Genomic DNA, 26,907 nt, shown 5'->3' on the forward strand with positions numbered 1-26,907 from the left:
TTGTTTTTTTAGCTTCTAGTTCCTGCAGGTAAAAAACAAGGTAGCTGTGCATCTCTAATTCAAGACTAGAAGTTCTTCTAAGGCTCAAGTTGAATAAGTTGAAATTTTCATGATGACAGACTTGACTTCTAAACTTCTAAAAAATCTTCATCAAATAGAAAAGGGTCATTTAAGCCTGTCTATCAAGCTGAAATCTCTTAAGTGGTTATTTTTATTTTTTCATTTTAAAAATAGTATTTCTAATTCTCAGAATAAAATGATTTGGCTTGTAGTGACAGTAATTTATGACAAATGTATGACTGAGGCTTTACACGAAACAGTTCATTAATTAAAATTCAAACTTATTTTCTATTAATGAAGGACAAGACAGATGCAGAAACTTACAAAGTTTATATATAAAAAGGAAATAACAGGAGAATGTTCACATGAGACAAGGTATTTCTTCACACATTGAAAAATAAAAGAACAAAAATACTTCTAGACCTGTTTCTGATGGCACAGAGTGGGTTGGTATTATTATATTTTGTGTTGGAGTGTTGGCACACTCTAGTGGGGAAACATCAGAACTCAGTTTCAAATGTGTCTAATACAAAAAAATGATCTGTGACTTAAATTCACAATTCAAGTGTATCATTCCTGGGTCTTTAAGTGTATAATGAAAGGATTTATATTTATCCATCTAATGTAACAAATGACTCCAAATAGTACATATTTATTAGAGGTTATACTTAATTTTCTACTTTCAATTTATAGGGCACCATGTAGAGGAAGTAGATATTTTGCAAACACAGTTATTGTCAAAATTGACCCATAGCTTAAAGCCTTTTTAGCTCAAGACCTTCCCATGTTTTTAATTTTGACTTGAAATCCTGTACAAGTCTTAGAGTTACATTTGTATTCAAAGTTTGCACCGTGCAGTAATTGAAGACTAAGATTTTTTTCCTTTTTGGCTTCTTGAAACTTTAGGCACTGATTTCTCAACTGGAAGACGTGCAAACATAGTTCATGAGCAATGTGAAGGAGAATATCACATCCACACATTTCTTAAGCAGCAACATCAGCCTGCTTGTAATTGAAATACATTTCATGTAAACAGTACCAAAAACTGAGGCTGATGGGTAAACAAGCTCAATCACTATGGAGTGTGAAACTTAATCTTCATCAAATATGCAAATTCAGTGACATACCTGCTATTCCATTCAAATTTATCCATTTCTTATCTTAATTATATCTTTTTACAGAGACATTTGCCTTTTTTTTTAGATATACTGTACCAAAACAAGAAAGGAGTAGTGGCATCAGTTATTTCTATGATCAATAAATGTCAATGAAAATTTAAATTTCTCTACTTTAGGCAGAACTGAAAACACATCTGAAATTACTCTAAGTGTCTCAGTGTAGATGATCAACTGCTAAATAAGAAGCACAAATCACAACTGTCTAGCTTGTAGAAAAACTTTCAGTGTGCACAGATAAGGATTTAAGGACCACCTGACCAAATTCTACCTGATCTCTGTGTTCTTATTTTAAATTAAGTTACCATATATACACAATGCATCCTGAAGAAAAAATCCTGTATCCACTGAGAAGTCTGATTTCACAGTTTTACAGTTAAGGTTTATCTCGTGACGAACCTTTCTAGACAAGAGCCTTCATACAAAGCAGAGACGTAAAATAACTTACAATACGTAAACACGTGTTAAAGTTAGAAGAGACCTAGGTAATAAATGGCAAACTGGTCCTTAAATTCTTCTTACAGGTCTAAGACACTGCTGTGTGCTGGTCAATTTTCTATTATTTTACAAAAGAATTTAGTGTACATCTTCAGCCGGGGCTAATGATAAGTGATAACTCAAAATATTACAGCACCTCCTGCTGAGGAGAGACGACAATGATGGTATCAAAGTTCATCATGGGGTATTTTCAAAGCATGGTCGCAGAGGTCTGTGGAAAACATGGAACAGGAACACTGTGAGTGTAAGTACATATGCTGAAGTGGAAGATTAATGTAAAATGAGGTGTAAAAGTGAGGTAGAACATACCCGTCCTCTTGCTGCACAGTTTGTCTTTTACATTTTCTGACTCATGAGAAAAGAATTCAATGATTTCATCCTCATACTGCTCAACAATAGTTTCACACTGGAAAAGAGTAGAAAGCATAGAGCTGTTCAGTTCACACTAAAAATATTCTACTTCAGACAGCTTTTTCAGTTATCTTCATGGTAACAACACAGACAGAGTTCAAATATATGGTGATGCTAATTCAGCAAAATATTTCACTCACTGCAAATTTAAGACTAGATGTAACTCTTGAATCCAGTGTGGCCTCTGAAAGGTCCATGGCCTCACCAGTCCGAGATTTTATCCTAATGTAGGACTTCCTGTTTGTTGATGAATCCATGCGCTCCCCATAGTCCTCCATCCTCTCGCACACGTTTTCCATCAACTCCAGGAGGTTTCCCTCTGAGCGAGCAAGAGGCACCTGGTGGCAGCACAAAACAATCTGAATTCAGGGGGGTGCCAATTTCTGTTACTCAATGCCAACTGGCTAAACATGAAATACACATTAAGGATGCACCATATTGGATTTTTGGCCATATACCTGATATGCTGATATTTACAAATTATATTTGCCGATACAGATATTTAAATGTAGTGTGGATATAAAATTTCAGTCCTTTGAAATGCAAAAATTAAAGCTTCAGGATTAACTAATTAGCAAATTTAAATCCTACAACAATCATTAAAGTGGAAAAATGTGGATGAATAAAGAAAAAGGCCTCAGCTGCTGTAGGTCTGTTGATCCTCCTTAAAACTCAATTTACTAACCAACTAACAAACAAACTAATTAACTAACTTGCTAACCACAAACTTATTTGTTTGTATGGCCAATATTTACAGGTGATACAGACAGATTTTTATAGCCAAACTTTCAGTTGTAAATATTAGCAGAGATTTTCATACCTGCTGAATTGATAATCACCCCCCCCAACACACATCACATAGAATCATCAGATTCTATGTGATGTGGATCTTTCCAGCAAAGTAAACAGAGGTGCTACTGTTTGTTTGCACCTCCAAGATAATGATGCATGACTAGCATGACATCAGCGTAGGCAAAAGAATAAAGGTTAAGCCGGATATCATGTGCAAATTGCAAATATCTCAAAAAGTGAATTATTAGCAAAAGGGCTGCTATTTGGGAAAAATTTGAATGTTGATTAATCTTAAGAATATCATCTCCATTTACTGATTAAATGTTTGCTTAATCTAAGGAAATAATAACTGTGCATAAGAAATCATTAATTGTCTTGTTTTGTCCAAAAAACAGTCCAAAACGGAGTCCTTCTTCTAGTTAACCACAATATAAGAAGAGAAAATTCTAATCTTCATATCTTTGAAGCATTCATCATTAAGAGCCCTTTAAGCTTTAGGAGAAGCTCTTCAGCAGCACAGCGGTAGTGGTAACATGATGCAGACTAATGAATGGGCTGGACACACATCACTACGTGGCTGTGTTTCTGCATTACCTCTCTGATGGACTGGCTGCCGTCAGGGTTGATTCTAAAGGATCCTGTTTGGATCATTTTCTTTGGATCTATCTGGGAGATGGCCCAGTCCATCTCATCTACCAGAGCCCTGCACGCTATGAGAAGAAAGAACAAATGTTAGAGCTTTTTCTGTAACAGTGAGCTGAGCAGAGAGTGAGATGAGATAGTAACATGTACCTCCGCATCTGATGTCCTGTCCTTGTCTGGCTGCCTGGCTGCAGCTCGAGAGAAGACAAACAAAAACACACGATGCGATCACAAGAGCCGCTTCCCTCATCTTGCACCTAAAACAGAATTAATCACAACACAAGCTGACACATCAAAGACTCGGTCAAGTTAGAAAAGATTTATCCGGTAACCTCTCGGTAAACCTTTGGCAAAAATCATCTTGCAGTCCAACTGCGGCGAAACAGAAAACAATTCGGACTCAAAAGGAAAAATTAAGCAAACTTTACGGTTAACTTACAAGTTTCTTGCAGCCAGCTTTACGCTTTTCCACGCTGTTCCATCGCATTCGGTGAAATGTGGTGACGTAGGCAACGGAGCCACTGAACAGGATGGGCTCGTGCTTGAGATAGCGCCCTCGTGAGACCAGGAAGCTGCTAATGGTTTCTTACTATCAGCTCTGAGTGTGTTAGCATTCTCAATTTATCAAATATCACAATTACTTACAATTTAACAAAAGAAACAAATATATCAATGCAATCTGAATTTATTACATCAACATTTAAACTCATACATTAAGGTTTAATAAACGAGAAAATTTAAGCTCCTTTAACAAGCAATGAACATAGTACTCACTGGAAATTTTAGTAAATATCCAATGCTTTTTTGTTAATAATGATGGCAATATATTTTTACAGAAACAAATATAAAGTTTTAAAGCTCCTATATCTTGTAAAGACCTAATCATATACTGTAATCAAAGATTATGATGGTCGTATTTGTATTTCTCATGTTTTCATGGCAGATTTTCTCCTTTTATTCCCTGAGGTAATGATTTTTAAAATGACTCTGCTGCATTGAGTAAGAAGGAGGGCCACATGAGGCCCCTGGCTCACCACTTAGCCACCCCTCGTCTATAGGCTGGTCACGTTAAAGCTACAAGTCGTACAAGGAGGGAAAACAAAAATCAAAATGTCATGAAAACTAATGAGTAACATATAAGACATGTGGGAAGGCTGATGTCTAATCTTTTTTCTTTTTTACCAGGGTTGCAAGGACACCACTGACGCTTTAAGGATATTCAGGGTCCAAGCATTGAAAAACAGTTACACATCTAAAGCCAAAATCTTAAGATGTCAAATTCCATGGAGGTGTGAAGACAAAATAAATGTAAGTTCATATAAAATAAATACAGAAAAAATGGAAATAACAATTTAACAATTGGCAAGTAACAAAAATTGATGTTAACACAAAAAAATCTTATGTAGACATCAGAAAATGGTGTGTCAATACATCAACAATTAATTCCTTTGCACAAAAAAAAACATTTCAACATCAAAAACTGATGTTTAGACATAAAAAATGTTGGCCAATTAATTAAGATTGCTATCTTAATTTTGAACATAATAAAAAAAGATAAACTACTTGTATTGATGTATTATAAAGAGATCTATGTTAAATTAAAATATATAGTAAACAGAGCACCAGGCTCCTGATTACGAAAACTTTAACGTTTTTAATTTTATGGTGCATTTATGAAATAAGACCCATTATACAACAGCAGGATGACTTTCCTCAGTACTTACTTAAACAACACAATTTCAGAGACATTTTCAGGGAAAATAATCATGGGTACTTTTAATATCTTTAACAGAAAAAAGTCCAAAAATAGCAGGTGGCACATCATTTAAAACAGCTTGTGACAAAACTACCCTTTTAGTGAAGTCTAACACTGATTTACACAGTGCAATTTCATCAAATCATATATAACACATTTGACCTAATTTAAGATACAGTACATTTTGACTAGTTTTGGAAATAACAGTATCGATTGTTCTCAAATTCAGACACTTTTTAATATTTGAATTTACAATAAATTACACCATAATTAGTTACATGTACGCTGTAGCTGAGGTAATGTTTCATAGAATTAACTGGAACCAAGTTTATAACAGCCTAAAACTCATGTGTACATGAATTTATGACATATGTTAAAAAACAGTTGAGTCCACAGAAACATTTACTTTGATCTATATGTCAATGATCTTGTACGCTTTCAATTACAACTTGGCCCTTTTTTTGTAATCAAGTGCTGCTTTATTAATATTACAAAATTGTACTTAAAAAGAATTGTTGCATAAACATTTAGCTTTTCAGTCTTGTCATTTTTTTCATTGAAGTCTCCAAGAAAGAATGATGACAAATGCAGAACACTGAGGCGAAGAAGATCAATTTCAGATTGACAAACTTTTAAAAAGGTACTTCAATCCAATACTTCCACAAGAGATTCTTAACACTTTTAATCGTTTGCAACCGAATAATTAAAAAAAGGCACATGAAGAGAACAGGAGGCACTGTGGTGTTCTGCTCAGTAATAATACTGTAAAAGGTCAAGGAAAAGTTTAGTCAGTACAAATGGTGCACAAGCATGACTATCTAGTGTGTTTAAAATGTTGCTTGGCATTTCATTATACATGGTCTGCCTCCTTTCTGGTTGCCTTTCTTCTGTTTTGTTTATCTGAATACTTTATATTAGTGCAACACTAAGTAGCCAAAGAGTGTTTACATCTATATTTAAACAGTTTTTACCACAGTGAAAATGGACATTTTCCCTCCATCATAATTCAGAAATTAAATGTTCTATTTTGCTGTAACAGAGTGCACTCAGAACACATCACACCTCTGCATAAATTTGGCATAATCAGGTAGACAGTAGTCTGCTTCTCTCCAAAAAGTGAACACAAAGTTAAATAAAAACAGTCACAAACATTCGTTAAAACTCCATTCAAAGTAAAGCATCATTCTTACAAAATTTTACCAACAAATGGCTAAAAAATCTTAAAAGCAAACTGGCCAAAGCTTGGCTATGAAATACTTGAAATATTAAATAAAGACAACTGCTGACTCCAGAAAATTGTATTCTCATGAGAGAGAGCGGATAACTGGCCTAATCAGACTTTATGTACCTATAACCCCCTTTTTATAAACTACAGCTCGTTTTTGACGCAATGAATGATGTTTCATAAATGATAATCTATTTATGTGTTGTCATGAATCCATGACCAAAGATGGTCCCCTCTAAATGTTTTTTTCATATTTTCACTGAGGATTACTAAAGTAAGGCCTTTGATTTTCAACACTTAAAGGGGACATATTATGCAAAAATAACTTTTTCAGGCTTTTCTAACAAAAATATGTGCCCCTGGCCTGTGACACAATCCCCTCAAGTACCAGAAAAATCCATTCCCTCCCCCTCTTTCTTTCTCTGCCTTTCAGAAAATGTATGCTGAAACAAGCCGTTCTCAGAATTTCCCCTCTTGAGTCATGAGGGGGGAGTAAGCACCGCCCCCAGGTTTGGTTGGCCCTCCCGACTTGGAAGAAAGTTCCACCCTCCTCTGCTAATCGTCCTCTCAGCTGCCAGCTGAGATGCTGGATAGCTCAGTGGGTTACCCTGCAGCCTTTAGTCTGGGTGATTGATGGTTCAAATCCCAGTCAGGTCCTTAACTTTAGATAAAAGTGTCTGTAACATTGTAACAACAGGAGTACCACCTCCATTTCCTGAGAGGGGTGTGGTCAGGGGTGGAGTCAGACAGCTAATTAACATTTAAAGCCACAGACACAGAAACGGCTCGTTCTGAGAAGGGCTGAAACAGGTGGCTCTTTAGACAGGCAAAATTCCTATACTAGAGTGATTTTTCAGCAACAAACTTCACAGGCATGTTTTTGGGACTTCTGAGAACAGCATAAACTTGTCTTAAAAGGGTAATATATGTCCCCTTTAAGCTCATTTCTGTCCAAACAGTAGATATCGTATTTCGTTTAAAGATTCGTAAATAAAAATACATTAACAGCTTTATCTCCTAAATGGAAACTGCAGGTAGATCTGGACAAAAAGTTAGACATTTTTCATTTTCATATATTAAACACAGGGGAAATTGTATCTTTTCACATTTAAAGTACATGGAATAGTTTTCAGTTTCTATATTGTTATCCTTGTGTTAATTATTGCATTTAATAGTCTAGTATTAACATCCAGATTATTATCTTTGTTTATTTTTTTATCTTAATATGCAACAAAATCAAGGGCAGCTGTTTGGTCCCCACCAAACACATATTTAAGGTCTTGCTGTATGCTGATGTGTGATAATCCTTGTTAACTTTGTCACAAGTTAAACCAGGTAAAAGCTGAATGCTTAAAAACAACTATATTACCTCGAGCTACAATGGCTGTTTTAGTCCAAAGCAGCTTAAGTGCAGTACTGAGCTGAAAAACAGCGGACTCTGTCTCTGAACTCAGACTCAGTTCTCTTGTTAACTGGGACACTTGAGTTCATTATTGCTCAACATTTAGATGCTAAGTTAAAGAGTGTGGTTGCCCACTGGATGTTTTACTCTTTGATTGATTTTATGAATCGATCATAGTTAATATAGTTTGCCTTTTTGACAAAAGAAAAATCCTCTTTAATATCGAAAGCGAAAACTTTTCAATTTTTCTAAGGTAATATAGATTAAATAAAAATATGATAAGTAAAATAAATGACTGCATAAATATTCACCCCCTTTAAGTCAGTATTTAGCAGATGCACCCATGGTTGTAATCACATCACTAAGTCTGTTTGAACAGGTCTCAATCAGGCTTGCACATCTGAACACTTCAATTTTACTCCATTCTTCTGTGCAAAACTGCTCAAGCTTTGTCAGTTGTACAGTGAAGTCCAGCAACAAATTCTCTATTGGATTGAGGTCTGGGCTTTGACAGCCACTCCAGAACATTCACCTTGTCGTCTTTAAACCTTTTCTGTTTAGCTTTTGTTGTATGCTTCGGGTCATTGTCTTGCTGGAAAATAAATCTTTTACTAAGCTGTAGCTCTCTCACACACTGAGTAAGATTGTCCTGCAGGAATTTCCTCTATTTTATAGCATTAATTTTACCCTCTGTCTTTACAAGCCTTCCAAGGCCTGCTGCTGAGAAGCACCCCCACAGCATGATGCTGCCACCACTGTGCTCCACAGTGGGGATGGTGTGTTTGTGGTGATGTGCGGTGTTTGGTGTCCGCCAAACATAGCATCTTGTCTAATGGCCAAAAAGCACCATTTTGGTCTCGTCTTTCCCCAACTTGACCATGTTGTCTCCCACCTCTTTTGGCAAACTCTAGCCAAGATTTAAACACAGTTTTCTTTAACAGTGGCTTTCTCTTTGCCACGCTCCCATAAAGCTTTGACTGGTGAAGAACCCAGGCAACAGTTGTCGTATGCAGCCTTTCCCATCTCAACTATTGAAGCTTGTCACTCCTTAGTTCAGTCACTTTAAAGGAGGTGAATATTTATGCAGTCACTTATTTTACCATACATATTTTTGTTTAGTTGACATTACTTCGTAGAAATCTTTTTTTCACTTTAACGTTAAATCCTTTTTTTGTCAAAAAAGCCAAATTATGTTGACCATTGTTGATTTATGAAATCATTAAAAGGGTATAACTTCAGGTGGGTGATTTGGAAGTGCAATAAAAGAAAATCACGATGCATTTAACTTAGAGATCTTATTCTTTTATCAAACCACAGCTAGGTTACTGTGTCAAAGTCAGAGGAACCTACATCATTTATACATTTCCCAGTTATTCACCATTATTTTAGCATAAATATTCTTGCAGAAGTGTGATGGGAAAATAGCATCATTGTTTTTAAGAGCTTAAAAGACATCTGTGTTCACACTAAAATGTGTGCTAAAAGGACACTGTGCGTCAGTAAGGCAGAGAGGTGAAGACAAACACGTACTGGCCAAGCTCTGATGGTCCCTCGTTGGAGGCAGTGAATCACTGCAAGTGTGCTGCTATCTCTCAACCACTGAGTCAGCATCCATGTCGTTTAGTAAGTAAATGTCTGTGTGCCGCGACAGTCCCAACTGCATGTAAAACAGAGAGAAGAGATGTGTGATCAGTGAGTGCTTTAATATGTATATAATATGTAAGGATATTTTGATTAGTCAAAGAATAACTTTACAGATTTTGCCACAGTTTTGATTATACACTGCTGATTCATCATTTGAAAACTGATGATGAAAACTATTAATCTTATAAGCAGGAAAATACTTATTTTCTTTTAAAAAAGCTACCTCCTAGGTACATCCTACATTTTCTTATTATGACTTTTGAAAGTTTTTTATAAGGAACATTTTTGCAGGCTGCATAGAATCAAATGTTAGTGGGATATATTTAATCAATGCATATGTGGTTATGTGCTATTCAAATACATCAACAAGAAAACAGCACAATCACAGACAGGGTATTAGAGGGAAATAGGGTCCAATCAGTTCACAATTTGGGTTTGATTGTTTGTATGGCTATAGTTTTATTCAGGGTGCTCACCTTGTGTCAAAGTGATATTTTCCAAACTCAACCCTCCTCATTTAAATCCAGGAAAGTCCTGCAAAAGAGAATTTCTGCTTCCTACCATGATGCACTATCAACCCTGGTTAGATTTATATGAAATGAAATGTGATTTGAATGTGACCCTTTCACCCTTCAATCATGTAAAAAGGCATATGTCCTTTTAGATATTGTTTATTGGATTTGCATTTTGCCAAATGACAGAACAATGAGTGTATTTTAGTTCTGTCATTTTGATTTTGTGTATGGTTTCTTCAACACCTAACCATTCATCCCTTCAATGAATCAGACAGAAGACGCCAACAAACGTCCACATATGCAGTACTTCCCATTTATTATGAACACATGATGTTCTTTATCCAGTAGCAACAACAGACAGTATTCATTTAATCATAAAGAGCAGAAATTAGCGATAAGTTCAGTGCACACTACTTCAAACTTTCTTCTGTAACAGTACAAATGTGCAAAAGCATTTATATTTCTCAGACAGGTGCTCTGAAGACCCTCCATGAACTCACAGTGGGCTAAGTAAGTTACATTTCGACCACCACGATGAAAAATCTGAAGAACTCGAAGAAAACTTCTGAGAACTCTGAACCAGAGACCTGCAGCTCTGCCATAACCACCACAATGAGGAGAACATTTAATACAATAACAACTTGTAGAGAAACCTGAGAGTTTGCAGTGATTGTGGCATAACCCAACACATGAACTGGTCAAGAAGTATATCTTAAGTGGATATTGCTACATTTGGTGCTTTAGTACAATAATTACAGCCTATTAGCAAAAGTTATGATATAATTATTTATTTAACAATGGAAAATTCAGACTGTACCTGCACTTCATGAATTTAGTCACCTTTTCTGAGATTTCCTTCCACATTTTATCAAAGCCCTGCTGCTTAGATTTTTTATGTTGCCCCATGTGGAGAGACTTGGCTGTGTGACGGCAGAGAGGGTGCTTGCTGAAGTCTCAGTGTGCGAAAATGATGGCACTTGGCTTTTTTAAAATAAAATATGAAATATTTTCCCTTACTAAGCATGTATGCTTGAAATGAAGTTATAGAGGTAATCTTTCTATGAATGTATATATCTGGTAGTATTATTAGTGAATATATATATATAGTGTGTGTGTGTATATATAGTGTTTTTATAGGTTAAAGATAAAGCAAAGTTAAAAAAAAAGTGTTGAAGGGGGAGGACATAAATTCCTGTTGGGACTTTTATTCATAAACACCTACCATCTGAACTGTCAAAAAGATCCTAAAGCTCTCAGAGCTGTACCTGAATAACTTCACAGGTACTTATTGGGCTTCCTTTTACTTTTCTTTAAACAGACTTTACATCCAATCAGTCCTGCCCAATAGGCAGCTCATTTCCCTCTTTGCATAGCAGTACAGTTAATTAGTTTCCTTACAAAGTTTTATTAAATGAAAGAAGTGCTTCCCTTCTTTCACTTTAGAAAAGCAAAAACAAATCAATTTTTATGCAGATTATTTCTTTATCTAACAAATCCTTCACTGTGCAACAAGCTAATTTTCTCTATTTACACTAACAGTGATGACTTCTGCTAAATTATTGATCAACCCAAGCAACAGGGATCCTTGTTACTGAGACTTGTTCTGAGGATGAGGTTGTCAGTTGATAATCCCATGGTAAAGCTCATGTGATGCTCATTATTACACTGAATTTGCACTTCATAAGAGGCCGATCTTATGAGATAAGTAGCCTCATAAGAGTTTTATAAACGTTCAGCTCTCTGAAAGAATTAACCCTATATGCAGGCAAGTTTTACGTATGAGAGAAATATGACTTAATCTAAAGGCTCTAATTTAAAAAAAAAAAAAACTTAGTCAGGAAAGTTAAAAGACAGACTTGTTTGTCTCTCTGATGACTAGTATTGGCTGCAGCTGGGACTCCATACAGGAAGGTTGAAAGTTATCAATTGTCTCTGATTTCACACTTGTGCTTCTTGGATATATTAGACAGGACTAGGCTGCAAACTCGAAAGCCCTAACCATACGTTTTTTGGGGCTGGATATTATTTGGTGATTATTGTAAAAGTAGGTGTCTTATAACAACCTTCATGTGAACTGCATAATTTTTGTTTTTCCAATTAGAGGTATTAGCTGTTAGACGTTACTCAGTGAAACTGTTCAGTAGAAAACATGAGGATGTTGAGGTAGACCACAGCTGGAGAAAGACAAGTTCTAAAAGATCTGTATTATTTATATAGTTATGTCAGGCTTTACCGAACAGAAACTATATAATGCTGGTTTTGTTCTTTGTCTGAAGCATAACAATACTTAACCAAAGTTCAACCTTAACAGCTTATTCAGCAGATAAACTTAAGCCTGTAATGTTTTCACAGCAGATGCAACATCTTCAATAAAATTTCACTTTCATACTGAAAATTTCTTTGTGGTAGCATTATAGGAATTTTGGACCAATACAATCCTGCCCTAAAATGAACTTTATCAACACTTTAGTAAACTGTTCCCTTTGTTCTGCTATACTTGTGTAAAGATTTGCCGGTGTGGTCCCAAACACTGTAGTTAATACTCAATATACTGATAACCAGACCTGTTCTTATTAGATGAAGTCTTTTATCACTAGAACTTATGAATGAAGCTTGAGCTTCAATTGACACCGTGGGTTATTCTGACTACGGGAATAAAAGTGTCACCAACCAGAGACCATCTGCAGCATGTTTTCATAAACATGGGGTGACAAGCTGAAGCTCCCCTTTTTTTTTAGATACTGATATTATTCCTTTGCTGCCCCAGTGGTTACAGATGTATCAACTGCTGCACATTTCCTTTTAGCTTTTCTTGAGCATCACACATTGGCTCTGAATGTTCTATGCTGGTGTGGTTTTAACTTGATTCTCTTGGTAACTTAAAGCACCAAATTGTGACTCCTAGCTTGACAAAAAAATACATGTGGCATTGACAGGAATCTTGTTTTCAAGCTCTAACAGAGTCCTTGTTCAGTACATGGCTCAGAGTCTCCAAGAAGACAGAGGAATGCTGGTGGTTAGTGTCCTGCTCAGCTCTACGAGTCGGACTCAGACTGCTCCTCTATTAACACAGCAGGTCGCTTGCTTACCCGGCTGCCAAAGTCCAGGCAGGAAACTCCCAAGGCAACCAAGCAGTACCAAACCTGCAGACAGCAAAAGAGAGGGAGAAAAGTCAAGGTGAAACAGGATTTATGCATGAAATCTTTGTCTAAGGAAATTACTCTGAACTTCCAAATGAAATCAAAACTATGCACATAAATATTAAATACAGAAAACTAAGAGATAAAATGAAAACAAAAAGTAATGTTGCAGTGATCTCACTCACCAGGTAGGCAACAAAACACAGATAGGCTACAGAGAGGAGGGAGGCGAGGACGTAGAGCAGGGTACTGTCCAGTGTTGTGACGTAAACCACCACAAAGTACATGTTGATAGCACATATCACCAGGATCATCAAGCCTCCGGATATCTTCCACAATCTAAAGGCACATGGGGATTTATTAGACCATTGAGACATATTTTTCCTTTTAGTCTACTTTAAAGTTCAAAGTTCAAAATATGGTTTAATGATATGAATGGTTGACACCTTTGTTGCCAAAGCAGAGTACAAAAACAAATAGTAATAATAACAACCACAATAATAATACTGATAATAATAAAATATTTAAAAAATAAAGTTATTGACTCTTATAAAACTTATTAATATCTCTAATGTGGTTACATTCAGAAACAAAACACGCTGCTAGGTGTATATGTTGAGATTCTTCTGCTAGACATAGTCTCATTAGTTCTTCATGTGATCCTGCTGCAGCAACTTTGCTCAGTGAGTTCTGTCTTACAGCTTCATACAGTGGGCAGATGAGGAGAAAGTGGATTTCATCTTCAGTTTTTCCCAATTCATAATGTTTACAAATTCTTTGGTCTCCAGGTTACCAGTTTTTATGACGACCTGTTTCAACCTCTAATTTACGGTTGCTGAGTCTGTACATTGTTAAAATTTTCCTTTGTTTGGGGTTTCTCACACGCAAAGGATATTCAGCTGAAGAGTACTCTCTTCTCAGTGGACAATAACATTGTTTATGGTAGTATTTTATTTCATTTTGCCAATATTTAATGTATTTAAATTTGTTTTCTTTGTCAATAGTTTTAATTTGTGTTCTGGAGAGATGATGAAGCTCTTTGTTCTTTAGCTGATAATTTATTTTAATATTCTTCAATTGGTCAGTCTCTGGCCAGAGGCTGTTGCTCAGAAAGGCCAGGTGATTGTATGATTCAGGGTCAGCTTGTGCTAGGTGAACCGGAACTTAATGGCTCTTTTGATCATGAGTAGAGAAAGAGGGAATTCCCCCAGCTCTGCTCTATATGCCAGGTTTGGACAGTTTCTGTGGACCTTTAGGGTCTCTTTACAGAACTGGAGATGAAATCTTTCTGTTGGAGTTAAGTCCCAGGATGTTTGCCACTTTTTTAGGACAGGGCCCCACACTTCACTTCAATACATAAGAATAGGACTAATAACATTACAGAATACCTTTAGCCAAATTTTATTTGGGGGATTAAGTTTATTTAGAGATGTTTTAATGCCATAGTAGGCTCTTCATGCCTTACCAGTGAGAGAGCTTATAGCTTTGTCAAATCTCCCCATAGCACTGACGACTATGTCCAGGTAATTATACTCCATTGTATGCTGAAGTGTGCTTCCTCTGGTTGTAAAACTATGTTTTGATTTTTGGGATCTGGCCTTTATCTGGAATATTATGATTTTTGTTTTTGTAAATTGATGTCAAGGGCCCAGTCTTGACAGAACCTCTCTAACAGTGAGAGATTCAGCTGTAGTCCATGTTCTGTTGGAGACAGGAGAACCAGGTCATCTGCGTCCAGAGAAATTTGTTTTCTTTGCCTTGAAGATCTAATATGGGGCTACATTACTGGTCTAAAGCAGTGGCAAGATTGTTAATATAGATATTGAAAAGGGTAGGGGATAAGTTACATCCCTGATGTACTCCTCTTTCTTGTTTAAAGAATTCTGTTCTTTTATTTCCCAGTTTTACACAGCATTTGTTGTTGGAGAATTTAGATTTGATTAGGTCATATACTTTACCTCCAATCCCACACTGATTAAGCTGACAGAACAGGCCATTGTGCCAAATTGTGTCAAATGCCTTTTTGAGATCTACAAAACAGGCAAATATTTTCCTTTTTTGTTGTACTACTTGTCTACTTACAAGGAACTTCCTGATTTCCACAATTCAGTCATAGACACCTGACTGCCTCGTATCTCTATTCTAAAGCCATTCATTAAACACCATTATCTGTCTTTATGTTTTAAGAACATCCTGTGCACTCATTTCCTCAGGTGGCCTTGAGTAATCAAGCTGCATTTGATTTGTCAATGAATAACTAAACACAGGAGCAAATTTAACAGCTGCCTATCACACTGAAGTGACTGTAGACTCAGCTTTTCTACTAAAATACATCCTGAAAACACCAAGTCAAGATTCTGAGAGTTTCTTATTTGGTTTAAAAGACGTATAGGGTATATACTCCAACACTGAATTTATCCCTTTCAAAAATTTTGTTATGTGTGAATTGTACAGCTAAATAATGATAACATAAGATCAGGTTCTTGTGAAGCAAAGTTGCAGAAGGAAGAGCAGAAGCTCTCTGTGTATTAAGAGAGCAACGGTGGGTGCATGCACATTTGGACTGTAGAGTTAAAATAAAGGAGTTAAGTAAAATCCAGACATTTTTGAACATAAGCTGGAATTAACTGAAAGAAAAGCACTATTAATAACCTTTATGCCTTAAAATCGCTGCCTCAATAATTTTTTTAATCAGAAAATGGAGTAGAAAAGGTGGCAGGGACTGCAAAAAAACAAAATTACCACTCTAAAATACAGTGATCCCATGCTGCAACATGGGATGCTGCAAATGCTATGCTATGCTGCAAATTATAGACATGGTTGATTTGCACAGGATCAAAAACAAAGACATTCTGTGCAATTACTACGAATAGTCAGAGGTTCCAATGTTATTCCATGCAAATAGAGCTTAAATCTGGGAGGAATCCAGGTCAGATCTGGAAGTGTTTCAAAAAAATCTCATGTGTGGTTAAAAACATAAACAGAAAAACTACCCTACAACCTCTTTAGATGGACAGTCCATAAAAATTAAAAAGAACAACATTAAAGACCTTGTAATCATGCATTACAGACCTTTTAATAACTTTTAAAAGCCTTAATTTTGGCTGAATTGATTTATCAACTTATCTTACGGTGGAAGGAGAAGCTATGGCTCATAGGGCTGGACTGCTAAAGAAACATGAGTATGAGTAATGTTTGTTTGATATGTGGTAGCTATTTTTTTTCCTACAGACAAAACTTGACAGCTCATAAATGTAGCAGTGTTAATTTTGACAGCTATTTTAATTTTTAGTCTTAGTCTTAGCCTTTAGATTAAATACCTTTTAGTTTTAGTCATTTCTATCCTTTATAGTTTCAGTCTACTCAAAGACATTTTAGTCTAATTTTAGTCCATAAAAAGTACTCACATTTTAGTCTTTACTTTTAGTCCAAGTATTCATTTTCTTGCCTAAATCTGGTACCAAATCATGGTAGTGTGTTCTATGCACTGCCAAACCTGGGGTCTCTGCTTTCTACAGCTGAGGGGCAGAAGAGCTACAGATGCATTGTGTTTTGAGAGATCATGGATTCTGAATATCCGACGACTACATTACATTACATTTTAGTCTAGTTTTAGTCATCTTGATGAGAACTAAACTTACTTTTAGTCAGTTTTAGTAATCACAGATTTATTTCTGTTAGTCTTAATCTAGTTTTTGTCATGGAAAAAAAGGCTGTCGACAAACATTTTTAATCATAGTTTTAGTCGACAAAATTAACGCTGGAATGTAGCACATTCAACACTATCATACCAACAATACAACAAAAACACACTTTGTATTCCAGAGGCATATTCAAGCCAATTCTAAGAAATAAATTAGATTAAAGAATTATACAATCCACTTACAATCCATTTGCAAAGTCGTTCATTATGGAGGGCAGACTGGTGAAAGTCAGGATTGGGATCAAGGCAAATGGGAGCTGTGAAACATAAAGAGGTTATACTGATTACTTTACAGGCTCAATTTTAGTACAAAATATTAACGATTTTTAATACGACAAAAGGAACAGTCAAAGTATGGCTTGAATGGTAAGAATGTTTGTAAGATTTATTTTCTGACAGAATTAATGAGTTCTTTGTGAGATGTTTCATCCTGACCTGCATGCTTTGAAGCACGTTGAGGAAGTCATTCATCCCTGTCAGATGTTGAACATCTTGAAAAATGGCCACGAGCAGAGTAGGCGTGATGGCAATGGAACGTGTAAGTAGCACACGAGCAAAACGGGACCACCTCAGGTTCAGGAAACCCTGTGGAAGCGTGAAGACATTTTTGAGCATTCTTATCTTTTTTTGTAATTGTTAACATTTTTTAGGTCCACGAGATTTACCTCCATGACAAACTGCCCGGAGTAAGTGCCTGTCATGGTGGAACTCTGTCCAGCTGCCAGGATCCCGACTGCCCAAATGTAAAGGGCTGCAGGTCCAAAGAAACAGCCAAGGACAACTCCCTGAACAAAGACGATATCATAGCTTGTTCATGGGGTCAGAATACTGCAAATAATCAGCAATAAAGTTCTGTCCAACTTAAACTAAAACCAAAGGTAAATCAGCCGTTTTCTTACATAGTTATCTGACACCTATTAAAGTCTGTTTATTCAAAACATTTAGCATATTTATGATTCCACAGTTCCAAGATGATCAGACACACCCCTTTGTAAATGTCCACCGCCAGTGTGGCGTTGTTTAGAGGGAAGAGATCTGTGTGAGGGCTGCCAGTTGCATTACACTCTTGATTCTGCAACCAAAGACACAAGCACACAGTGAGCCACATTTTATGGCTGAACATACAATATGAACACCACAAGCTACAGGAGAGCGGTGTACTGAGGAAAGAATTTTTAACACTGTGCTCACCACTTGCATGTTGGTTTTATCGTAGAAGGCTTCGGCAAAGACCGCAACAACAAAGACGTTGATGAGGAAGGAGACAAAGAGTGCAATAGTTGACTCGATGAAGAAATACTTGTTGGCTTCCTTCACTTCCTTCTTATCATTGCGATCGATATCTCGAGACTTGAACATGAGGAAATAAACAAAATATTTTACTTTTAAGACAACAACTGTGATCAGTTTAACGAGTAATTGTTAAAATGGTTGTCAAACTTGGGTATGCATGGTTTATAATATAATGAGTCAAACAATATATGCAACATAACAAAAGAAAAATGCAACAATATACCCCGTCTACTCAAAATAAATACACTCAATCTACCATGTAGAGTGCATTAGGTTATTTTCTTTCACAAACAGGCTACTTACCTTGACCAGTGCAGAGTGCAGATAGATATTGTGTGGCATTATGACAGCTCCAACAATTCCCACTGCCTGTCCCAACTGCACAGGCCCACAGCCTGAACAGTACGGTATGAACATCCCCTCCAGCAGTTCAACCTGGTCTGGCTTAACCACAACATACTACACAAGGAAAATATAAAAAAGTACACGTCATGGCCCCACTAAAATCAGTCTGTGTCGAACACTACTGCATTGTACTGACATTACCTCGTAACCAAAGCTAATAGCCATTATGGTGATGAGAAAGCCAAAGAAGGCTTCAAGTTTCCTCAGACCTGAAATGATATACAGAATATTTAACATCGGGAGTTCACAGCTTTGCAAACACTGGCTGATAGGAAATGTACAGTATATAAATACCATATTTGTCCAGAAAGAGGAACACAAATGTGTCTGTGATGGTGATCAGGACTCCTGCCCACAGCGGGATCCTGGGAGACAAAAAGGAGAAATCATTCATAAATTTATGACATGGTCTCTAAATCTGTCACTTTGTATAGACAGGTGGTAAAAAATGTACCTGCCCACAGAGAGGAGGTTAAAAGCTATGGCACAGCCAATGACCTCCTGCATGTCTGAACCAATAATCGCCAGTTCCACCATTAACCAAAGGATGATCCGAGGAACCTAACAAAGACAAAAAAAAAGAAAAGAAGACAATGATATCCATGAGTTTTAACATCTCTTTAGAAAGTGAAACATCCTTAGTCTCATTTTGGTTTAATTTGACAATTTTCAATGAAATAAGAAACCTAAAGCTGGGCATACATTGTGCGGTTTCAAGCGCACAATTCATGTGCTCACATGATACAGGCTCACACTGTACAAGTGAAGTCTGGACGGACGGTGACAAAAATCTGAGGAGTTTCCTTTGAAAAAGTCTCACATACTGAGGTTGAAGTCACATCTAATCACATCCTCACTCTCTCTCTTTCCCACCATCTTTCTCTTTATCTCACACACACTCACAAACAGCATTGTCATTTGTGTCTGCTGAAGGTCTGCGGCTAGGATTACTTCCTGATTTCTTATTTCCTTTATCATAGCGGACTGGGGGGGGGCATTAGAAAGTTATTCCTGCTGTTGTCATGACAATTTAAGATGTTGTCTGAAAGTTCACTGGCAAAAATACCCCAAAATTGAGGATTCTACTTGTGGTTCTGCTCTCACTGTGGGAGTGTTTAGAGTCGTACTACCAAAATATCAAACATGTCAGAAATATATCCAATATATATGAGTGATGAGAGGAGGGAATGCTCACTGTGGGATATTGGCGGTTGCAGATTTCTGCCAGGTGCATCCCAGTGACGACCCCCAGGCGTGCAGCTAACCTCTGCAACAGCAGACCGATGATGGTGGCTCCAAGGAGCACCCATAAGAGCTGAAACAGAAAAAAATGCAAGACAAGACTGCATAAATATCACTGTTGTCATTTAGAATAAACATCTATAACATAATTGGTGTAAAAGATGTTTGTGGATTAACAGAAAAGTTTGTAGAACCAGTGACTGACTGAACTTCCAGGACAGACTTGAACATGTAGAACAAGGTTTTATGGATCACCTTAAAGCCAGCTTTAGCTCCAGACTGCAGGTCAGACTCGATGTTCCCAGGGTCCAAGTAAGCAATGCTCATCAAGAACCCTGGTCCAGTGAAGGCCCAGAGCTTACGGAAACTGAACACCTAAACAGAAGAACGGTATTTCAAAAATATTACTGATACCGTCATGATTTTCAGAAATTCTAAAAAAAAAAAAAATTCTGTTAGTTGTGTATCAAGGGTAAAGCTTTATCCTTGAATGAGTGCATTATCTTCAGATTTACTACCTATTTTACATGAATTGATGAGTACCTGGTCAACATCTCTGGGAACTGGAACCTTCTCTTCAAAGTATGTGGAGTTGAAGTTGTCCTCGTAGACCTCAGGCGAGGCAGGAAGAGGGATGGTGCTGTACTTGTTTGTAGGCACATTCTCCTGAGGGGAGTCCTCTAACAAAACCACACAGAAGAAGAACAGAGAAACAGTCGTAAGACACAGAAGAAGAAGAAAAAAAAGTTTGTTTTCTGCCATCAAGCACACCAATTCATCAGAGAGCCACCTTTTGCCATTTTGACTGATTAGGATTTTCATTAAGCGGTTAAAGTCAGGTACTACTTAGATTTTGGGATGCATGTAACATAACCTCTGAAACAGTTTGCTGTGGCTGAAAAGACATGACTTAACTGATCTTTTGGGAATGTGTCACCTACAGGTTCAGACTGCTGGATGAAAAAATGGAAAATAGTTGCTAAGGGTGGCTTTTTCCATCAGATTATTTGATCGTTTACAGTTAAAAATAAGTGCAAAAAACACAAATCCTTCAGCAAACTCTCTGCTACTTAACTAAAGCCAATCAGCCTAAAATGACATGGACCATGTTAAATCTGACTAAAACAAATACAGTGGTTTCTAAAATTCACTGACAGCACCTTTAAATGTAGTCAAAACAAAAGGATTTCCCAGCTTTACAGAAAACAGATTATTTTAAGTGATTTTTGAAACGTTTTGGGTTGATTTTTTTTTACTTGTTTTGGTAACAGGAGCCTCAGTAATAAAACTGCACAATGTAAGCCAATTTCCTTTTCAAATTATCAGAAAAAACTAAATGAAACAGTTGATATGCCAAAAATAACTCAAAACCGGATTTGGAAACTGCTAAAGAAATGATTAAGTTCAGGAATTTTAATTACATCTCTTTAATCAGGCAGTTATAATTTGCTATTAGGGCTATTTACCAAAACCAAATGTCTACAATAACATACTTTCATATTCACTAAATGACATAAAAAGATTAAAGAGAAAGACCAGCCATTTTTAATAAACAAAACTGTTTCCACATCTGTATCTAGCAATTATTTTATATATAACTCAAACCATTCAACAAATCACATTACTTACTCAGGTTGGACCTCTCAGTCTTTCCTTTCTTCATCTCAGACTCACTACTGGACCTAAAGTCCACAGCTCCCTAGCAAGGACTCTGCTTTTGATATGACTCAGCACTTCATAATCTCCTTCTTTCTGTCGCCAGATGTCACAACACCATTCTGGCATCATGTCTCTAAAACTAATTCCAGCAAGGGAGAAGTAAATAAAGCACAAGGCAGCACAAGTTCTGAACTTGTGAGCAATAGATGACAACAACAGAGCACGCTGTCCTTAACTCAGTGGATCACACATCATCACATGCAGCCATAAAGTTCCCAAAGGAAGCAATACATGCGATGCGCAACATTCAGATTCCCCTTAAATCAACTGTCTAATAGATATGCTTCCGTCTGGATGTGTAAAATGTTAAAGCACTGTGTTGGAAAATGAGCCAGGGTAAATATTGTTTCAAGCACACTGACACACAATCTGCCCTGCAGCTTTTACTGAATGCCAGTAGGAGGGGCACTGTGGGTGAGGAGGCTGATATTGTTTTTAGAAGTTACCTTCAAGGAGGTCTCCGTCTTGCTCAGCTTTCATCAGAACAAGCTGAGGGATCCCTGGGAATTTGAGGGATGAAGATCAGTTTTCCTGGAATGTAACAACAAGAGTAAATGAAGTCAAAAAGAATGAAAGGCAAGACTGTCGAGAGTAAAATGTAAACAATAATGCAAAGTATAGAGATTTAAGTTCTTTCATGACCGTACAGTTTTTGTCAACTTTACCCCTTTAACACATTAAGCACCATTAAAAGCCACGAGTCATGCTTATGACTAGGCAAAAATAACACCATGAGAAAGGTCACTGCTCTATTTAGAAAGTTTTAAATGAGTTTCACTTCAACTGTATGCATCCTTCCTCAAAACTCACACCCTAACAAAGCTGTCCTTCTTAACTTTACCCCAAAACTATCAAAAACATCACATCACAGCAGAGATTAAAGAACACTCTGTTCTCTGATACACTCACAGGCCCCTGCTCTGTCTGCAGCCTCATATGATCCCACAGTCATGTGATTTCACACGTTCAAGGTTTCCATCAGAGGGCCACTTCCTCACGCCCAGACTAATAAGCATTATCAAAAAGATAAGGTTCAAGGTGTTTGCTCACCTGAAATAACTGCTTTGAAAAAGGCATGTTATGCTACATTTTACCACTAGAAAAAACTTGTTCACCATGTAAAAAAACATGCACAAGTTTAAAAGAATGAGTAATTATTTGTTCAAGTTTTCACATACCAAAAACTTTTACACCTTTGGCAATGACTGGTGTTTTTATAAAGGAGGAGGCTCAAAATTATAAACTCTGAAGTCAAAACATTGTTACTCCATTATATGAAAAAACAACTACATTCTGCTGTACCAAAGTTTCTTTGACAGTACGTACTGTGCTCCCAGAAAAAGCAGCTGTTTTTTAAACTTGCACTTCCAGTAACTTAATAATTGGCAGCTTTGGTTTTAAACATTGTTAGAAAATAACCACTGCTGAACAAAAGTATATATGAAGAAAAAATTATTTGTGTAATATTTTTTCAATCAATAAATCAACCACATTTTGCCATTAATTTAAGCAAGGTGAAGGCCCTGATGACAAGACCGTTAAACTCCTGTGGTCAAAGTAGTGCCCCTTTGCTGATTGTGTCATTTAACGTGTGTAAGTAGTGCCTTCTTTCCAGTCATCTGAACTTCATAGAGAATTTTCATAGGGATGTACAACATGGATTTTTGCTGATATCAGATATGCCAGTATTTACAGATTAATTTTAGGCGATACCGATATTGATACCGATATTTAAATATGCTTTTTGGACAAGAAATGTCAGTCCTTTTGGACAACTTTAAGGTTTGAAGATGATCAAGGAAACTGACTTAAGTCCTTAAAAACACTTCAAAGTTTAAAGAATGAGGATATAAAAAGGATATAAATAAAGAAGAATACCTCAACTGACATAGGTCTGTAGTTTCAGTCTAAAACGCCTCTAATTTATTAGTTTATATGGACAATATTTCCAGTCGATACATGCTGAAATACACAGGCAAAACAATGGATGTAAATATCAGCAGAAATTTTGATATCCGCCAATACCGATTTTGCTATTTTAAGCTAATATCTGCCGAAATCGATACCAGACCAATAATATTGTGCATCCCTAAATTTTAACCTTGTTTAGGCATTACTGCTACTTTCAGTCTGATTCTTAACCACCTGAAAACTCCTTACAAGAGCTCTAAGATTCTTACAAGCTAATAATTCAGACTAGAGCAGAGCACATAATAACAATCCTTTTTTTTGTGGCTGGGTGTTTACACCTTCAAGTTTTCTCTAAAACTTTCTCCACACAAAAAAGAGAAAGACCTGTCATATCTATTCTGCTTTGATCAGTCTACTGTAGTTTTACTTTGCAGATCTTTAACTACTGACATTCTGTTTTGAGCCTCACAGCGTCTCAGATTGGTCTTTTTAAGTATGTAGTATGGGGGTTTTATCAAACTTCAACTACTACACCTCCGTGCTTTCAAAATTCACTTCACAAATGTTAACTTGTACAAATTAGGGAATAGTCCTTAGTTTAGATCTGCTGTTACTGCTAAATCTCTCAGCTGACATTTATGTTTTTGTTGCACTGTCATTCAGTGACCATGAGCCCCAGTTCAGAACTAGGTTAAAGTCTCAAATGTATTATCTTAACTAATATTGTCAAAAAATAGGAGCAATCATCATGCAAATTTGCTTATAAAAGCAAGACAGAGACTCCCATTCACTTAGAATGTGGTCTAGTCCCTTCCAGTGAGGATGTTCAGTACTTCTCATTAAGAAAAAATTACCCAATATTATTTTTTATAAAACTGAACAGGTTAAGTACACATCACTTATGCTTTACAAAATGTTGCAATGTTGGACTGCCCTGGCTTTGGAGAGTCTTGCGTCTATTAAGAAACCACATCATTTAGTCACCCATCTACTGACTTTCCACCAAAGGTTTGGCCTCAATGAAAACCACAGAGGTCTTATCTGAATAGCACAGTTTTTACAATCACTCCATCTACGGCAACTCCCTAACTGAAAATGGATCTCAACATAACAATGCCTGTGGAAAAATGTTTCAGTGAAACAAAAAGCCTTAAGTGATGCCATTTCAGTTGCAAGCAATAACAAGCAATTTTGAATAATAATTAAAAAAAATACAAGTTACTTCTTACTACATCATCACAAGGACTAAGAAGCAGCAGTGCCAACAATATTTGATTTAAGAAGTCCAACACAACTCCAAACAAGGTGGGAAAGATTCAGTCTTCAGCTGGTGCGGAGGTTAAAAGAAGCGAAATCTCACGCTCTGTTCGACAAGAAGAATAACAAAATACTTGCTTCAATGAAAACCGGTCCATCAAGAATCAGTGCACATGCCAAACATATCTCTTGCGTAATAATGAGCATAATGTGTTTAATGTTGCATCAAAAACATCCCTTATGCAAGTGTCAACAGGATTTTTTTTTTCATATTTACATGTAATTACCGCAAAGCACCCAACTCAAAGTGAGGCAAACTTTTTTTTTAACAAAGTATTATGCCAAAAAAAAGCTTCTTTTTATATTATGATTTTGATCACCTTTAACCATTAAATAAGGTCACTATTCCAAGTGATCTAAAAATATTAGCCATATCTAAATCAACAAACTTTCTCAAGGTCTTGAAATACATCCTCATACTAAACTGTAAACTTAATGTTTTTTTATGTGACAACTCCTGATATTCGTTTTAGAGTTGCACATTAACACCAGTAAAACGGTGATGATAAGTTCACCTTAAGGTTCAAAAATTGAGGATGATGACTGGATTGCCTACTGTGACACATGAAACAATAAGCTTATTTCACCTTTCAAGATTACTGGAGTCCAAGGGTAAACTCTGTTTTACACCATATTTTCTTGTCAGGTGCAGGACATTTTGGTAATGCCAAATGTCAGTTAGACAATGAGACAATATCACTCCCTTGCTCCCAAATGCCTTCAATAAATTCACAACCCTAGCAAAAATCGAGAAGAGCTGAAGCAATGAACCACAACTTTAGACTCCTCGTCCTAATAACTCAGGTGCTGCTGTGTAATAACCATTTAATTACAACACAAACCAAGCCAGTCATAAAACCCATTTAACTTAACCCTAGAAGCCTTTAACATCATTTGGGGAAAAAAGGAAAAATACGATGATATAAACCAGGTGCCTTCACACTCTGTCACCGTAGCTAACAGTTAACATAACTGCTGCTAAGTGTGATCAAGCTAACAAGTTTCCATGATGTGTTAGCTACCGGGATAAGCTAACGTTAGCCGTATCAAAGTATTAAAACGTCCTTACCTTTGACTATCTCAAAGGATGATAGCAGAAAGAAACTATTTGGGTTAGAAATGCTTCTGTTAATCTGGCAACATGGGTAATGAAGAATTAAGGTAATTAATACGTTATCGAGCTAAATTCTGCCAAAGTCGTATCTTCCCATGTTGAATGTAAGTACAAGGCTGAATGCCCATGCGCACCAGGAGGAACAGGTGTGATTGGCCAGTAGTGGAAATATGTCACGTGAGGGTACAATCGATGCGATTCCCTGGGTTTTGCTTGTCAGGTAATGTCGCGAACTTGCGGGTGTTGTATCCCTTTGTGTTGGACAATATTTATGATGATTTTGAGCTCTGTTTAAAGATGTTTTATTTGGCTTTACGGTTTTTTGAGAGAAAACTGGAAATGAATTTTACATTTGTGACCCCATTGTACAATTTTCCTCATTATATTGTCACCTAAGTTTATTTGTAAACTCATTGTATTATCAGCTTATGGTTTATATCCATAAATGTAAGGTCTTAAAATCAAACCCCCCTTTTTTCCTTTAAAAAAAGTCCAGGGCTGTACTTTCAAATCTTAGCTAACTTTTGTAAACAGAAAAACGTCTAAATCCATTACTTCATGCTCTAAATTCAAAGTATTTGTTTAATTTTATGTAAAGTCAGGTATTATGGCAAAGTCGTGCATGAATGCAAAGTTTTTTATTGCTCTAGTTCTGCCTGAAATTAAGCTGTTAATTACTCTAAATGATTCAATGATATCATTGCAGCAGTGTGTTGATAAAGTTGAGATTACATTTTAATCAGCTTATTTACAAGTAAAATATTTTGTCATTTTATTTGCAGACACAAATGATATTTTATATAACCAACAAAGGATTGTTATCATTTCCATATGCTGAGTAACATATAATAATGTATGTAAAGGTTCCTGCGCTGCAGTACTTCGGCATTTTCCTTCAGTGTTTTAGCAAATTTTATATTGTAGTCACGGCAACAACGTATCT

The 26,907-nt window shown here is 36.5% G+C and overlaps 2 protein-coding genes across 7 annotated transcripts; both read right to left on the reverse strand.

Annotated features, from left to right (window-relative positions):
* Nucleotides 1–394: 394 nt before the first annotated feature.
* cnpy2 (canopy FGF signaling regulator 2) lies at nucleotides 395–7,177 on the reverse strand. 2 transcript variants are annotated; one of them, XM_041783694.1, is made up of 6 exons: nucleotides 4,018–7,177; nucleotides 3,729–3,835; nucleotides 3,531–3,646; nucleotides 2,285–2,482; nucleotides 2,043–2,139; nucleotides 395–1,944 (listed from the first exon to the last, which is right to left on the reverse strand). In XM_041783694.1, exons 2-6 carry the CDS (start codon nucleotides 3,826–3,828, stop codon nucleotides 1,901–1,903), a joined length of 555 nt encoding a protein of 184 aa, XP_041639628.1. In that variant the 5' UTR covers nucleotides 3,829–3,835; nucleotides 4,018–7,177; the 3' UTR covers nucleotides 395–1,900. The 2 variants fall into 2 exon arrangements, with proteins under 2 accessions (XP_041639628.1, XP_041639629.1); XM_041783695.1 differs by lacking the exon at nucleotides 4,018–7,177 and having other exon boundaries at nucleotides 3,729–3,991.
* Nucleotides 7,178–7,244: 67 nt separating this feature from the next.
* On the reverse strand, nucleotides 7,245–26,084 carry LOC121505040 (natural resistance-associated macrophage protein 2-like). 5 transcript variants are annotated; one of them, XM_041780174.1, is made up of 17 exons: nucleotides 25,920–26,084; nucleotides 22,069–22,153; nucleotides 20,447–20,583; nucleotides 20,159–20,278; nucleotides 19,857–19,976; nucleotides 19,116–19,222; nucleotides 18,956–19,026; nucleotides 18,803–18,870; nucleotides 18,560–18,715; nucleotides 18,155–18,313; nucleotides 17,949–18,035; nucleotides 17,629–17,748; nucleotides 17,399–17,548; nucleotides 17,147–17,220; nucleotides 13,446–13,599; nucleotides 13,210–13,263; nucleotides 7,245–9,618 (listed from the first exon to the last, which is right to left on the reverse strand). In XM_041780174.1, exons 2-17 carry the CDS (start codon nucleotides 22,100–22,102, stop codon nucleotides 9,547–9,549), a joined length of 1,683 nt encoding a protein of 560 aa, XP_041636108.1. In that variant the 5' UTR covers nucleotides 22,103–22,153; nucleotides 25,920–26,084; the 3' UTR covers nucleotides 7,245–9,546. The 5 variants fall into 5 exon arrangements, with proteins under 5 accessions (XP_041636108.1, XP_041636117.1, XP_041636113.1 ...); XM_041780183.1 differs by lacking the exon at nucleotides 25,920–26,084 and adding an exon at nucleotides 22,532–22,550; XM_041780179.1 differs by lacking the exons at nucleotides 22,069–22,153; nucleotides 25,920–26,084 and adding an exon at nucleotides 21,533–21,804.
* Nucleotides 26,085–26,907: the final 823 nt, after the last annotated feature.

This window comes from Cheilinus undulatus, linkage group 3, assembly GCF_018320785.1.
Source record: "Cheilinus undulatus linkage group 3, ASM1832078v1, whole genome shotgun sequence".
In the NCBI taxonomy this organism is placed as follows: Eukaryota; Metazoa; Chordata; class Actinopteri; order Labriformes; family Labridae; genus Cheilinus; species Cheilinus undulatus.

Coding starts and splice junctions, on each gene's coding strand:
- LOC121505040 (XM_041780174.1), bottom strand. CDS start 22,102: ATGAAAGCTGAGCAAGACGGAGACCTCCTTGAAG. Junction 19,027..19,115: donor AACCTCCTCTCTGTGGGCAG/GTACATTTTTTA, acceptor TTTGTCTCCCAG/GATCCCGCTGTGGGCAGGAG. Junction 18,871..18,955: donor CCTCTTTCTGGACAAATATG/GTATTTATATAC, acceptor ATATCATTTCAG/GTCTGAGGAAACTTGAAGCC.
- cnpy2 (XM_041783694.1), bottom strand. CDS start 3,828: ATGAGGGAAGCGGCTCTTGTGATCGCATCGTGTGTTTTTGTTTGTCTT. Junction 2,140..2,284: donor CATCTAGTCTTAAATTTGCA/GTGAGTGAAATA, acceptor ACTCTTTTCCAG/TGTGAAACTATTGTTGAGCA. Junction 1,945..2,042: donor ACTGTGCAGCAAGAGGACGG/GTATGTTCTACC, acceptor TGTTTTCCACAG/ACCTCTGCGACCATGCTTTG.